Source organism: Coturnix japonica, chromosome 4 (assembly GCF_001577835.2).
Source record: "Coturnix japonica isolate 7356 chromosome 4, Coturnix japonica 2.1, whole genome shotgun sequence".
NCBI classification, from domain to species: Eukaryota; Metazoa; Chordata; class Aves; order Galliformes; family Phasianidae; genus Coturnix; species Coturnix japonica.
In genome coordinates this window covers 70,993,325-71,005,621 of record NC_029519.1, presented here as the reverse complement: position 1 = coordinate 71,005,621, position 12,297 = coordinate 70,993,325, and the positions used below count along the sequence as shown (strand labels likewise).

General features: G+C 37.2%; 1 protein-coding gene across 1 annotated transcript in view; it reads right to left on the bottom strand.

Moving 5' to 3' along the window:
• Positions 1-12,055, bottom strand: part of CLNK (cytokine dependent hematopoietic cell linker) — a 34,068-nt gene extending 22,013 nt beyond the window's left edge. The window contains 3 exon segments of the mRNA XM_032444437.1: positions 3,737-3,820; positions 6,701-6,794; positions 12,000-12,055. Coding sequence (XP_032300328.1) covers positions 3,737-3,820; positions 6,701-6,794; positions 12,000-12,055 — 234 coding nt within the window.
• Between the last annotated feature and the right edge of the window lie 242 nt (positions 12,056-12,297).

Genomic DNA, 12,297 nt, shown 5'->3' with positions numbered 1-12,297 from the left:
ATATTTCTCTTTTTTTCAGCTTTTGTACAGACTATATCGGTATTTGCTCACAAGATTTGGTTTTTCTTGTTGTGAACTTTATACTGCTTAATTTCTCCTTATTATCTGTGGGAATTATTTGGCTCAATCCTCTGAGTTACAGTGTGGAATTAAAGGAAAAAAAATAAACCTTATATTACATGGGATTCTTTGCATTACTTTTCTGGCTTATCAGACATCTGAATATTTACAACAAACATGGTGATCATATTTTCCTGGGTTGATAATTGCATTCCTTCTGGCCATGCTTTGGATATGGTTCAAAGATTTGAAATGATAAGTGAAAAACCCTAATTCCCCTTCAAGGGAATCTGAATATCTAATCCTTCAGTTGTTGACATTGTGATATATTGCTATATCTTAAGTATACAAAAAAAAAAAAAGTAGAAGAATGTATAGAAATGAAGTGTTTAGAAATACACTTTCAATAGAAACTTATTCTTGATCAAAATTGTAAAGGATTTAGTAGTTGAAGGCCTCATTAAATTCCTAAGAATCAGACAGCAGCCTGTATGCAATTCAAGCACAAGAAATGAAACAGAACAAACAAAAGTGAAAAGTATATTTACAATTCAAAAATATAGGAATTTGAAGCTAATTTAAAGTTAATGGCAAAGCAGTGGAGAAGCAAATATATACCAGGTATATACAGATCTAATGTATTCTGTATAGAAGAATATTAACAGATAGCTTTTGTAAATATGTTGATTGCTTTGAAGGTAATGCCTCTTATTTATTTACATGGAAACAACATCAGATACAAAGAGCTCAGCACTATTTGGTAGAGCAAATTCTCAGCTACAAAATACTATTTTGTAACATGCTATTATTAGTTATGCATTTTTGCTACAATTGAACATGGAGGTGACACACTGCTACTGTTGCCACAGTTGAAATGCACCACCTGCTTGCCTCGCTGTGCTCATGTCCACTGTTTGCTCTCCATAATCATTCACAAAGCATTGAGGAATGTCAATGAGTGTCATTTTTTTCTGCATGAAGGAGTTCAGTGACACACCTTTGTTTCATACACTCTTCCTCGTCAGATGCCATTTTGTCAGACTTCCTCTCTGCTGCCATCTGTCATATGGCAACAAAATGTAGTGGAATATTGGCAGGAAGGCCCAGCCTGTACTGCCATTCCACCAACAAAGGCCATTCCACCTTTGATGCTGTGGGCTATTACAATAAAACAGAAGGAGGTATTATTTTTGGAGCAACCCTCATACGTTTCTACTGAGAAATAAAAGTTATGAATTAAAATATATCTTTTTTTTTTTTTTTTTTTTTTTTTTAACAATTACGTTTGTATTAGGTTGTTGAAATAGTACTTGAAATTTAGCAGCAGGATTATTTGGGAAAGTGGCTGCTATTCTGAAAACAAAGTCTCTGTCATCTGCAATGTCTGCTTATGTATCAAAGCTAAATACAAAAACACTGTTTTCTGATTGCAGAACCAGATAGATTTTTTAATTATACCTTCAGTATTTGGCATGTTCCTTGCCTCTAGTGCAGACGTATGTTTCTGTTAATAAAATCAAATAAAGATGTGATGTTAGGCATCATACTTGAAAATGTAGCTAGCAAAAACAGTGCTATTCTTGACTGAAATGCTTCAAATAGCTTGCAGATCCATTCTTGACCGCAGGCATCAACAAAGGAAGGTGAGCTGAGGAGACATTGTTGCATAGCAAAATAGGATCTGACGTGACCTTGCAAAAATCAAATTGTTCATGGCTAAGATTTCAACTGGAAAGCATGTAGCTTTATGTAATATTACAGAATACAGGAAGTGTGTTTGCAGGCAGAGCTTAAGGTTTTTACTTACAGGCAAGTACTGAGGGGGCTGAGGTGGGAGCTGACTACTTGTGTGTGTGGTACCTGAAGGCTTCAGACAATGTTTATCTATAAGAGATGAAGAAAAAGGCAATCTTGAGTAATTCAGTCTTTTCAAAGTTGCTGCCTTTCAAGATGATAAAATTTTAGTGTTTAGAACATGGTTTTAATGTCAGGCATTGCCATTTTTATAGCATTTTCATTTTGCCTTTCCTGATCTTCCATGTTACTTTAGTATTGGTATTGATCACCTACCTCACAGTGGTTAAAAAAGAAAAATAAACCTTTGTTAGGTGGTACACAGTTAAGGAGCAGTTAAGCTGCAGGTGACTCCATGAATTTGCTCATTATCTTGAATGAGTTGCTGGGGTTTAATGAGAGGTGGGAGGGGTTTCCTCTTTAGAGAACTTCTAAATTTACTTTAGCTTCTAATAAACACTACACTTGTGGTCCACCAGAAGAAACATATGAAGTGTGAACTGGCATGTGTCCTTGAGTTACAAATTTAACCACTTTAGAACATTGTTATTTTTCTAGGAAAGATGGCAAAATGGGATGGTATGTGGTTTTGCCTTTTTGAAGTACATGTCAAAACCTTTCCTCACCCTTGTATTACATCACAGTTACTGAGCATAACATGCAGGTAAAAAGCAGCAGTATGTTTATTTTGGTTTCTTTTTTTATTTTCAGGACAGTCTTGCAAAAACAATAGAATGTGCTCTTTGTGGACTGAAAGTCTTTTCTACTAATGAAGATAAAAAGAGAGTAAGTTACTTTAGATTTCCAATTAAGATACCTAAAAGATTCTTTGTACATTAGAGTATTTGGTCCATCAGAATGTTGGTTATCAAGTCAGACATCATACTTGCTTGACAGGGGAGACACCATGATGTGAGATTCTTCTCCTGCACTCCAGGTGTGTTTACTCCTGTGATTTCCCCAAATGCAGGAGATTTGACTAATCTGTGGTAGTGGGGAACTGTTTTATACATACTTTCACATGTATATATTGATCCTGTATGTGCAGACATTTCTGTCTATTGATTTTCATTCTTCCTCATCTAAAATAAGAGAAATTTTAGAATAATTTGAGATCTTTGTAATTTGTGAATTCTTTATGTAGGTATCTGGGATGATATTTCACTTCTGTAGGCTGGATATTAATTGGTTATTTATGTTCAGGCCTTAAATTTGACTTCAGATTGCTTTTGTAACCCAAAATGTGACTAATACAACTGTCTTGTAAGGTTAAGTATACCTGAGAAATACATTCAAAGTTTTCTTATTAGTGATGTTACAAGTGTCAGAAAATGCATTTGAAAAGCCTTCTATATTTGTTCATTTGCAAATTATAATCTACAGGAAACATTAAAAAAGGTTTCTAGTGTGTTTCCCATCTCAAAGTTTTCTAGGCTTAAATAACACTGAGCTTTCCTGTAATGGTTGTGGATTTGTCCAGTCAGATTTTGTAGGTACAATGTGAAATGAGATCATAGAGTGAGATCATGAAGGCAATACCATAATAAAAAAAAAAATCAGCAATCATTAATTTAACATAATCTAATGGGAAAGAAGGGTAACTTTTGAGTATGAAGTTGAAGACAAAGCTATTCTCTTGTCCCTGCCCACTAGTCTTTTATTTTTCAATTAAACTATATAATTAAAAAAAGGGGGGGAGGGGTTGGGGAGTGGGGTGTGGGGCAGGGGAGAAATGAAACAATATGTGTATTATTCCTATATGTGTCTATGCTTGGCTCACTTCCAGCAGACAGAAAACATTACCTGCGTATATGGAATCTTGTTGAGGTTTGAGAGGAAGGATTCTCAAATTTTGGACAGCCTCCAGAGTGGAAGAACTTACTGTCTCATAAAAATCTTCATTCGCATCAGATAGTTTGGAGGATGATTTTAATTCATCCCAGCTCCTCTTTGTGAAATGTCTGTCCTACAAAGAACAGCAGGATATATGAAGATAATACAAGTTTAAGTTCAAGATTTAGGAGGAGGTTTTTCACACATAGGGTGGAGATGCACTGGAACAGGTTGCAAAGAGGTTGTGGATGCCCCATCCCTGGAGGCATTCAAGGCCAGGCTGGATGTGGCTCTGGGCAGCCTGGTCTGATCGTTGACAACTAGATGATGGTTGTTACTAGATGATCGTTGTGGTCCTTTTCAACCCGGGCCATTCTATGATTCTATGAAAATTAATTTAATATTTGGACATACTTGAGGGCTGGAACCTGGCATTTTGGTATATGGTACATATTCTGGTAGAAACTAATAGGTTGGAAAATAATTGAGCAAGTGTTTTGAGGATCTGAACTTTAAATATGATTAATGAAATAGCCATTCTGATATGTGGAAGAATATCAGCTTGTCCATCAAACATTTTATGCCTTAAAATAAAAATGCAAGCTGTTTCTGAGAATTCATACTAGAAAATTAGCAATCCAAGATGCTCAGAATGTCTCTCGATGTGATTATCCTCTTGTTCCAGGTTGGCTCAAAATTTCTTTCTGGTGTTCTGCTCTGCTCTTTGTGCTCACCATTTACATGCTGGGTTCTTTCAGGGGAAATGCACAGGCAGCACAGAGTTGAGATTACTGCTGCATCAACTCAATTGGAGGTACCTAGACTTTAGTAAATAATGTTTTACTACCAGAGAGAGTATAGGTGTATCCACCCACTGTGTAATTGCACCTTTCCTGATGTTTGTTTTAATCTGTTCTTAAATTTCTTATTAATGGGGAATCAATATCCTCCCGAGGTGTTGTCTTCTACTAGTTAACTGTCCTTTCCGTTAATGCTTCTTCTTGAGTGCTACAAATTATACCAATTTGTTTCACCCTCCAAGGGCACACAAAAATAATTGATTATTAACCACTTTATTTCAACTTTTATTATACTCAGTGTTTATAATTATATTTTCTTTTAGTCTCCTCACTTCTATAGTAAACAGGAACAATTCCTTAATGCCTTTTCTGAGCTCTCAGCCTGCTCAAGGGATTTTGATCCTCCAGTGTAACTTTTCTGTCAACTTTTCCAAGCTATGTACAGCTTTATGAAAACATCAGTCAGACATCCAAGAATAATGTTTGTCTTTCTATAACTGCAGATGTTAATTAAAAAATATCACTGCACTCTGTACGCGCCACTATAGGATACATGGGTTTTCAGGGTATTCTTCAGGATAACTACTTCCAGTTCAATAGCAGAGCTCTAGGAACTACAGTGAGGGTGGATATATTTTTTCAAACAACTGAAAATACAAATACAAATATTTTCAGATTTCTACAGTTTGCTTGTGAAATTTTCTTCTGGGAAACATCAAAGACCTAACAAAATTTGAGATACATCACATCTACTGCTTTCTTCTTTCCCAGCATGGTTGTATTTCTTTTGAAAAGGGAATTATTTTTGTTCAATGAATCGTTTTCCCTGTTCACATTAGCAGTAATTTTTAAATAATGAGACATTTATTTCAAAAAATGCTTCCAGACTCTGTTTGACAGCCTCTCCAGGTATTCAATAGACTCTCAGGATCTGCTTATTTGTAAGAAACTGAACTTGCCCCTGTTCCTCCCTGTTGTTTTTGGAACATTTTAGAATGATCCCAAAGATAATCAATTAATGTCTCAGAAATTACTTCAAATTCTTCTTTAGGTGCTTTAGTATAAGTAAATCCTCTCCTAGAATTTCTTCCCCTGCTCTGTTGTGTGACATTACTGCCATCTAGTTTCTATTAATTCCACATAATATCTGACTGTAATTAATTAACCTTTCTATGAGACCTGAAGCAGCCAAAGTATTGATGATATCAACCTTGTTCAGTCATCCTTTATTTGTTCAGCTTGCTCTTTAAGCAACAGATCTGTGCTTTTTCCTCTTTCTCTAACTTGTATGGTATTTGCAATCTGTTCTTATACATCTAACATCTGAAACTCAAGATCAGCTTTCACACAGAAGTGGGAGGACATATAAAATATGTTTTCTTTTCAGCTTTTATTTGCATTAACTACTTATTAAACCTCGAGGTTTATGATTTTCATGCTTATTCATCTTGACTCCTGTTAATTTTGCATGATCTTACGATAAAGGAGTATTTCAGATGCATACCATAAACAGAGAATTAGGTCAATTCTTTGATCTATCACCCAATAATACAAAGTTGTTCTATTTACTTAATTTAAAAAAAAAATTAAAAAATCCCTTACTTTATTAACATTGAGGACGACATTTTCTGCTACCAGTGTTGTAGCCAGAACACGCATGTAGAAGTGAAAGAAAGAGAAAATTTTAGGAGGAACAGATACTTACAGTACAATATGTATTAGCAGGAACATTCCTTCTTTCATTTTCTGTATGAAATGGAGAAAAAATGTCAGCAGATGTTGTTCTGTAAAAAATGATACAATAACTGATAGGAATAAAGGAATAAAAACCTATCATCAGCACAGTATTTTAAAGATAAATGTTTTGAACAGTGGAGCTGGTGCAAATCTACCCATAAGTTTGTTGACCTATGCAGTGCACGAGGAAGCAGCTCTGTGGCACTGGGATTCACAACCACTAGCTGAGCCCACCCACAGAAAACACTCAAGTGGTCATGCTTGAGCTCCTGTCTTCTGAGTTTTGCTGCCTGGTGCAGATCTGCAAGGTTTATTGTTGTTGAGCTTGGGGATCACAGTCTGGAAATCCCTTTTCTGGATAGAAATATATATTTGGCCCTTTGGTGGTACAAGAAAATCTGACCTCCTGCTTTCAAGACAGAACTAGAAAAGAGTTGTTGCTGATGTCCTTGCTGTAATAGCACAGCAGCTCTTACCCAGGAGATGGGAGTCCTGGTTTCAGCTTCTGAAACTCCAAATCCACAGTTCCCAAAATCAAGAGCAACAGCTGCAAACTGCTGCAACTGGTAGCTGTTGGCCAATGGATATTATTGCATGGAATCATCAAGAAAGCACAAGGGCATGATGAACAAGGGAATGCATTCATTTGAGAAGAGTCCTTAGTTTAGCCCTTAACCTTATATACATGTTAAATTTTGGGACTGGTGAATGCAAACAGCCATGGTACTTACGTACCCAGCAAGTGCCCTTGTTCTGGTCTGTAGAATAAATTATTGCACAGTCTGTTTTTAGTCCCACAGATCCTACATCTGTGACTTAGAAATAGTCTGGTTTCAAAAGCTGAGCATGAAAATTCTATGAAGAGTAACTTACAATTTAGCTCAGTGCTGAAAGCAGGATGTCAGATTATCTTGTGCTGCCCTAGTAACCTGTCTTCCAGTGATGTTCTCAGAGAAGCCAGTCTTTAAATACGTAGCCTCTTTAAATTTATTGATACTCTCTTTATTTATTTATTTATTTATTTATTTATTATGGTTTAAATAATGCATGAGCCTGTTATTGCAGATTGTTGTACGCCCCAGCAGATGGCATTCAGTGTTCATTTATGCAACACAGTGTTTTGATCTCTTACTCTGAGGGTCATGAACAAGAGGCAGTTATTCATGTGAATTATTTGTCTTATTTTCTGTTTAGTTATGCTGGTGTGGATCAGAAATAAGCCCAGTTAAATCAATGGGACTGAGGAAAATTGATGTAGATGAGAGGATAATTAGACAGTGCCAATGCAACAATGAAAAGACAGACACAGTCTTTAAATTGTTGTCTTTTAACTTCTGTTAATAAAAAATGTGATTCTGTCTTCCACAGTGAACAACAGAATTGAAAAATAGTGGTAAACATCAGAGCTATTAAGCCGCAGGTTTCATGATTTAACTCTAAAAGGGGGCAGACATGAGCCTTCAGGATGATCTATTGATATTTAACATCAGTTTACAAACTGATGTCCAGGTTAGCCTATAATCTATTCTGTTACCCAGCAATCACCACAGTTTGGAGAAACAGCTGCCCTCCCTCTTCTTTTGAGAATATGTACTTTGCACAATGCCAATGAAGGAAGTAGAGTTGCTGATATCCTGTGGATGTTCCTTATACATGAGATGAATTCCCAAATAGTTGCTTTGAGTTAGCTACAGAGTGCACACCCAATAGAAATTACTCCTCCTGTAATTTAAGAATGTTATTTTGGGAGTAAGGGTGAATATTACATTTTGTCACCTATGCTAGAAATATTGGGCCATAGACATGCTGTAATGAAAAATGCTGTCTGGGTGGTGAAACACTATCAAAGAGACTCACCACTTAGTAAATAACAGGAACCATCTTTTCCTATATATACCTTCTAAGTGGATGTGACCCTGGGCAGTCTGAGGGGATTGGGTGCACCCTCAGTAAGTTTGCAGACTACACCAAGCTGGGAGGGAGTGTTGATCTGCCAGAGGGAAGAAGAACACTACAGAGGGAGCTGGATAGTCTGTATCAATGGGCTAAGACTAATGGCATGAGTTTCAATAGGGCCAAGTGTCGGGTCCTGTATTTTGGTCATAACAACCCCAGGCTTGGGGAGGAGTGTCTGGAAAGCTGCCTGATGGAAAGGAACCTTGGTGTGCTGATGGACAGTTGGTTGAATATGAGCCAGAAGTGTGCCCAGATGGCCAAGAAGGCCAATGGCATCCTGGCTTGTATCAGGAATGGTGTAGTGAGCAGGACTAGGGAAGTCATCCTGCCCCTGTACTCGGCATTGGTGAGGCCTCACCTTGAGTGCTGTGTTCAGTTTTGGGTACCTCAGTACAAAAAGGACATGGAGGTATTGGAGCAGGTCCAGAGAAGGGCAACGAGGCTTGTGAAGGGCTTGGAGAATCAGCCCTATTAGGAGAGGCTGAGGGAGCTAGGGATGTTTAGTCAAGGGGAAAAGGAGGCTGAGGGGAGACCTTATTGCTATCTTCCAGTATCTGAAAGGTGCTTACAGTGAGAGTGGGGCAAATCTATTCTCACTAGTGACAAGTGACAGGATGAGGGGAAGTAGCCTCAAGCTGTGCCAAGTTAAATTTAGTTTGGATGTTAGGAAACGCTTCTTTACAGAAAGGGTAGTTAAACACTGGAATAGGCTCCCGAGGGAGGTGGTTGGGTCACCATCCCTGGAGGTGTTCCAAGAAAAGGGTGGATGTCACAGGCTGGAAGTTCCCTGTGTCCAATACTGCAGGTTTAAGAGCCATTTGGATGTGATGCTCAGAGATATGATTTAGCAGAGTGTTGTTAGAGTTACTGTACTGTGGCTAGGCTGCAATTGGACTTGATGATCTTTGAGGTCTTTTCCAACGTGAGTGATTCTATGATTCTGTGATCTAGTACTTGATCTAGTGGCTGGCAACCCTGCCTGTGGCAGGGGAGTTGGAACCTGATGATTCTTGAGGTCCCTTCCAACCCATGCCATTCTATGATTTTATCATTTTATCATTCTAGAACATCAAATCCCCTGACTTTCTATTGCATAGGTATGAAAGAGGACATAGTCACTGAATCATGGAATGGTTTGTGGAGGAAGGGACCTTAAAGATCATCTAGTCAGATGCTACATACTATACACTCTTCCAAATAGACCATCTTGCCCAAGGCCACATCCAAACTGACTTTGAATACCTCCAGGCATGGGGGATCCTAAGCATCACTTGACAATTTGTTCCAGAGGCTCACCGCCCTAATCATGAAGAATTTCTTCCTCATTTCCAATCTAAATCTACATGCTTTCAGTTCAAAGCTGCTGCCCCCTGTTCTGTCACTACAGGGTCATGTAAGAAGAGTCTCCTCACTTTTCTTAAGGCTCCTTAGGTTATTGAAAGGCCACTGGAAACTCTCCCTGAAGCCTTCTTTTCTCCATGTTAAACAGTCCCAACTCTTTTAGCAGTTTTTATCTTTCTTTTACCAGATAGTTTGCAATCAAGGGGATGTTCTGCCATCAGTATTTTTTCAGTTAAAGCTGATAACTTACTACTGGCAGGAGTTTTCTCAAGCTATAGAGACTGAACACCTCCTGCTCTGTATTGAAATTTCTTATGCCACAGCTTCTGTAAAACTAATAGATGGAGTATGTCAGTTGTAACAATAGTAAGGAATTATATTTCTGTGGCATATGTGTGGGCGGGTTTCTGCCAGCTGACAGAATGTCTGATGCCAAAGGACAAAAGAGAAGAAATGATTTTTTAATTAACTTGCAACGAAATAGAATTACATGCATTTTGTGGCAACCTTACTTACTTTTCATAAGTGACCTAAAGAAGTCTGTTCAAAAGGGTGACAGATTAACAATTTGTGCTTGAAAACCCAATGTCAGACTTGCATCCCTTATTTAAATGAGAAAGCAGAAGGTAAATTTGTTTCCATAGTCTTCAGTGGGTCTATGAGTGCGCTGTGTTTTTTTTTAAGTCATTTTGGTGGTGTTTCAGCAAGTGACAGAAAGTGATAAAATGTTGTGTGCTATATTTCAGTGAATCTTGTGATACTTACAGAGTGTCTCTTAACCCCTTCAGTAGAAAAAAAGAATAAATAGCTGAAATATAGCAAGGAAGAATCTGCATAGGAGTTTTCAGTGTCATTATTTTCTGGTCCAATAGTACAGTGTAAAAGTGTCAGCATTTTCCTCTGGCCTCTAGAGAGGTTAGGTAAGACAAGCAAAACCTTCATAAATCACATAGTTATAATTTCAGGACCAAGGAAGAGACTAGGCAGTCTTCAGATGCTGTGAAAAGCATTTGTGAAAAACGCCACTTTTGTGAGCTTTTGTGGTATGGCTAGTTATCTATAGAACATAAAAGGTATCCCACTAGATTGTTGAATTTTATTTTTCCAGAAATTGCATTCTAGAAGTCATCAGGTTTTCGGTTTCCAGCAAGAAGATGACTCATATTCAGCTTGTTTCAATGTGTAACATCACGAAGCCAACATTTTTGGAGCGGTCTGGAACTAATCATCTTCTTATTTCTTTATTAGCAGCTATCCAATAACTTAGCTTTATTTCCCTTCTTTTCTTTCAACTAATTTTTGCCTTTTTTTGTGTGTTTATTTGTTTGTTTTATGATGTTAGAGTGTTTTGGCCCTTCTTAAATAGGAGCTATTACTGACTGAGTAATCAGTATGGAAAAAAGATGTGCTGTACTACTTCTTTTTTCAGTAGTAAAGGAATTTTACCTTTTGGATGTGTTTCCAGATTCATTTCTGCAAATAAACTTGGGCAGGAACTAAGGACATTTAAAAAAAAAAAAAAAAGAAAGAAAAAAAAAAGAATAAAAATCCACTAAAATTTTAGAAATTACCATTGCTCTATGAAACTTTACAAAAAGTCTAACTTAGAACAAGTGGAATTGCAAGTGCAATAACTTAAACTTGAAAAACAATTTGTTAGATACAGAAATTGAACATTTTTGGCCATCTCTCCAGCCTCAAATTTGGACAAGTAGAACTTTGCTGATACTACAAAAATTAATTTTAGACCTAAGTATTGCAACAATTAATGCTTTTACATTTGCAGGACATAATTTGAGGAATGATTTTGCTTAGGGAAATAGGATCTAAATCTCTTTTAACCATGTAGCTGTGCAACTGCACATGGCTTCTTTCCCCTTTTTCCACCTCCCATAGGTATCACAGTTTTCCCCAAAAACTGTCATGATACTACTCCATCTTGCTTTAGGATGGAACTCAGCTAGTAGGAATATGTGGGATACACTGAGTTCAGAAGAAACACACTGACAGATCTTGATTTAAGCCTGTTGTCGAGGATGATAGTTCTCTCACTATCAACCTCTTTAGCTGCTGGTCCTCAGCCCTATGCCAGCCTGACCAGCAGCATAAACAGATAATTGCAGTAGTATCACTCAATATTCAGAAACAACTATTTTTCAATGAATATGCAGTCAGGGTTTACATAAGGACAGTATTAATACACTCTTGTATTACCTACTTTCTGAACACCCTTGGAATTACCCAAAGTTTGTGAAACAACTGAGCTTCAAGTGCCCCACTCTTCTAATTACAACATAATTTATGTTAGCAGCAGCTTTTGAACACAATGAAGCTGAGTGGTTTCCTGTTCACTGAACAGTCTGTAAACCACAATAGATTCATCTGGTCTTTGCTGTTTGCTGCTTAGAGCATGGCCACATTAATAATAAAACTTCTATCGAAGTTATTTATTGGTTCCTTAAACAACAATTTACTTACCTATTTTTTGGCATAGTTTTCTTCTTCCCATTTGAGTCTGTCAGGCGCTGTATCATCGGTTTCCTGTTAGTTCTGACACAATTGAACAAAGCTTACTGTCAGCAAGTAGTAAGTGGAAAAGAAATGTGAATTTAAAGTGAAATTTTCAAATCTGGGAAAAACATGTAAATGATTCCCATTTCTAACCCAAACATGATTTTCTTTCTTGTTTGCTTTTGTTTTTTACTATTTGGAAAACAAAAATATTTTACTGCTGAGAGAAGGAAAGCCTGGAAACAAAATTCCTGCATCCAGTGTT